The 3413-nt window shown below is 39.7% G+C and overlaps 1 protein-coding gene across 1 annotated transcript in view; it reads left to right on the forward strand.

Moving 5' to 3' along the window:
- LOC109960809 (interferon-induced, double-stranded RNA-activated protein kinase-like) overlaps positions 1–1288 on the forward strand; it is a 16969-nt gene extending 15681 nt beyond the window's left edge. Inside the window, exon 18 of the mRNA XM_020601178.1 lies at positions 276–1288. Coding sequence (XP_020456834.1) covers positions 276–401 — 126 coding nt within the window. The 3' untranslated portion in view covers positions 402–1288. The remainder of the gene's footprint in view (positions 1–275) is intronic.
- Positions 1289–3413: the final 2125 nt, after the last annotated feature.

Here is a 3413-nt window from a genome sequence, read left to right on the forward strand (position 1 = left end):
TGACATACAGGGATTATAACAACAGTTTTACATCTCTAAAGACAGAAAAAAATGAAGAGTTAAAACCACACTGTTGCTGTGTGCATGTGAATAATGTCCTGCCAAGTAGCTCAGCTATCAGTCTCAGTTTGAAAAGATTTCCATTGGTCCGTTGCCTGAGTAAAGTCCATGTGTGGGAAATACTGTGGAGTGGAGCTTAAGAAATGTCGCAGTATGTCAGCATTTATTAATGTTCATACAGAGATCTCAGTGGCTGTTTTTATTGTTCTTTGTAGAGCCAAATGATTAAGTTGATGCTGTGTGAGAAGCCAGAGGACCGACCTGAAGCAAGTGCACTAAAGGCAGAGATGGAACTTTGGGCTCAGACACAAAAAATGCATCAAATGCACATGACTGTCTGAGTATCACAAGAGCTTGTGAAGAGTCACAGGAGTGTGTATGGAGACCTGTCTCTTGATGTCTGTGATTTAATGAAATTATTTGATATACAGCTATTTTTTTAGACTGGTCAACGTACTGCAGTTCCTGTATAGCACCTTGACCTGAGATCCCTGTAAAGCACTTCACAAGGATTCACTTTCACCCAGGTACACACAAACACCTGTGGCAAAGGATGGCAGTTTGTAGTTTTGTCTTACTCAAGGATACTTCAACATGTAGACATGAAGTTACACCCTGTGAAAAGTGAGCCGCATTAAAGTGGAATCTAACTTCATGGGTTTTATGACTAGTGAGTGAAACATGAAATCAAACTATCATGATTTTTAATAATGAACTTTTACATGAGTTCACATATAGATTTTATTGTAAATAAACAGGTGGCAGGTCATTTCTGTGTCAACGGTTGACATTTTATTTTGTGCTGGGAATTTTAAAATGTACTTAAAGTGATGTCCCATTGTAGCCTTCACTTTGTACTGAATATGTTACGCTTGGAAATAAAATAATGGTTATCCTGGGGGATACTGTTTGCTTTTTATGTACAGGTGACATGTTGCTGCTGTTAGTACAAACATTATTTGGGAGTTCCCTCTGCAGGTGTTCAAGGAATGTGGGACATTATAGTTATGGCCAGAGAAACCAAGCAGGAGTTGTATGCTAAGCAGTGCAGGCTCCGTAGCTGTCACAAACCATTCAATCCAAGCTCTCTACAGCTGCTATCCTGTACAAACATTTTTAGAGCCAGGAGCATTACTAGACATAAAGCTCTACTAGGGCACAGGACCCTCATAACTCAAATCACAGTTTTTTTTTTCTTGAATGTTTATTGCTTAGCCCAGTATTTCACTGCCTGCTGCTCTTACAACAGCTACTGGTAAAAGTAAAATAGTAGAGATTAATCTTTATGAAAATATTTATTTCAACATACATTAAGAACATTATCAACATGGCATAAAGGTCTGGCCCTGTATTGCACTTTCTTTTGCATTGTTCTGCATTTCACAATAATAACTAATTTGTCTGTCAAGTAGCCTGTTAGTCTATCAACAAATCATGGATTTAAAACAATCAATCTAATCATATTTTGTAAAAAAAAAGAAAAAAGAAAAAAGCCACAAAACATATCAATTCTCCAATTATTTGGAAATTTTATTGTACAATGGATAGCTGGTGGTTCCCTGCACAGACATCTTTCTCCACACTTTCCCTTCCTGCCTCAGGTTCACTTGTTTGCTAAATGTCTATAAAACAAACATTTGGACTGTGTGACAAGAGCATCAGATATGTTATAGGCTATTCATTAAATGCAGAATGAATAGTCCAATGTTAACATAGACCACTGGGATGTACACTGACTGGCCACTTTATTAGGAACTTTTTTAGCACTTCAATGCAACATTCATCCATCAGATGTGTCATTTTTCATTTAGCTTCAGTAATAAAGTTCAGTAGGGCTAGAGACATGGCTTTGTGCATTTGGTTTATGGACAGTAGGGACATGTCCCTACCAGTATTTTGGGAGGACAAAAATGTCCCTACCAAAATTTGAACAAACGTGCTCAAAATAATGTGCCTGACTGACTGAAAGGGAGGGGGCGAGCTAATGTGCACATTACGTACAAATGTCATAGTGTGCTGATAAGGGTGCGTTAAACGTTAAAGTTCGAAGCTTAAAACAATCTAATATGTTGTAATAAAAAAAAGCCACAAAACAAATCAGTTCTTTGGAAATTTTATTGTACAATGGCTAGCTGGTGGTTCCCTGCAGACATCTTTCTCCACACTTTCCCTTCCTGCCTCAGGTTCATTTGTCTGCTAAATGTCTATAAAACAAGCATTTGGACTGTGTGACAAGAGCATCAGATATGTTATAGGCTATTCATTAAATGCAGAATGAATAGTCCAATGTTAACATAGACCACTGTGATGTACACTGACTGGCCACTTTATTAGGAACTTTTTTAGCACTTCAATGCAACATTCATCCATCAGATGTGTCATTTTGAGTCGAGTACCACTGCAGCATCTTCTCCGCCGGGTGTCAACAGCGGCTGTCCTTTCTGGGATGAAGCCTAAAGAAAACGTAACTTATTACACAATAGCATATGGCTATAACAGGAGGGGCCAAAAAAACATATTTTCATCTCCTTTAAAATAATCCAGCCCATCCTTCTATCATTTGTTTTGTTTTGGTTATGTGCAGCAGGCGGAGCCATAAGGTTAAGGGCTGTAATGTCCCCACTGTGCCAAGGGTAATGAAATATAAAACAATAAAGTAACTGGCATCTCTCTCTTTATTCCTTTCACTTTTTGTATGTGCATGTGCATGAACCTGCATCATTACCTACTGTAAGTTTATACTTGCATGTGGAAAATCGCTCCATCACACAGCTCTCCCAACATGCTTTTGGTGTCTATTTTGTGACTCGGGCTTAGAGATTTTCATAGCACATTGGGCTCATCTCCCAAATAGCTATCACATTAATACACTGCTCAAAAAAATAAAGGGAACACTTAAACAACACAATGTAACTCCAAGTCAATCACACTTCTGTGAAATCAAACTGTCCACTTAGGTAGCAACACTGATTGACAATCAATTCCACATGCTGTTGTGCAAATGGAATAGACAACAGGTGGAAAGCATAGGCAGTTAGCAAGACATCCCCAATAAAAGAGTGGTTCTGCAGGTGGTGACCACAGACCACTTCCCAGTTCCTATGCTATCTGGCTGATGGTTTGGTCACTTTTGAATGCTGGCGGTGCTTTCACTCTAGTGGTAGCATGAGACGGAGTCTACAACCCACACAAGTGGCTCAGGTAGTGCAGCTCATCCAGGATGGCACATCAATGCGAGCTGTGGCAAGAAGGTTTGCTGTGTCTGTCAGCGTAGCGTCCAGAGCATGGAGGTGCTACCAGGAGACAGGCCAGTACATCAGGAGATGTGGAGGAGGCCGTAGGAGGGCAACAAC

The sequence above is a fragment of the Monopterus albus genome, unplaced genomic scaffold (assembly GCF_001952655.1).
Source record: "Monopterus albus unplaced genomic scaffold, M_albus_1.0 scaffold3.1, whole genome shotgun sequence".
In the NCBI taxonomy this organism is placed as follows: domain Eukaryota; kingdom Metazoa; phylum Chordata; class Actinopteri; order Synbranchiformes; family Synbranchidae; genus Monopterus; species Monopterus albus.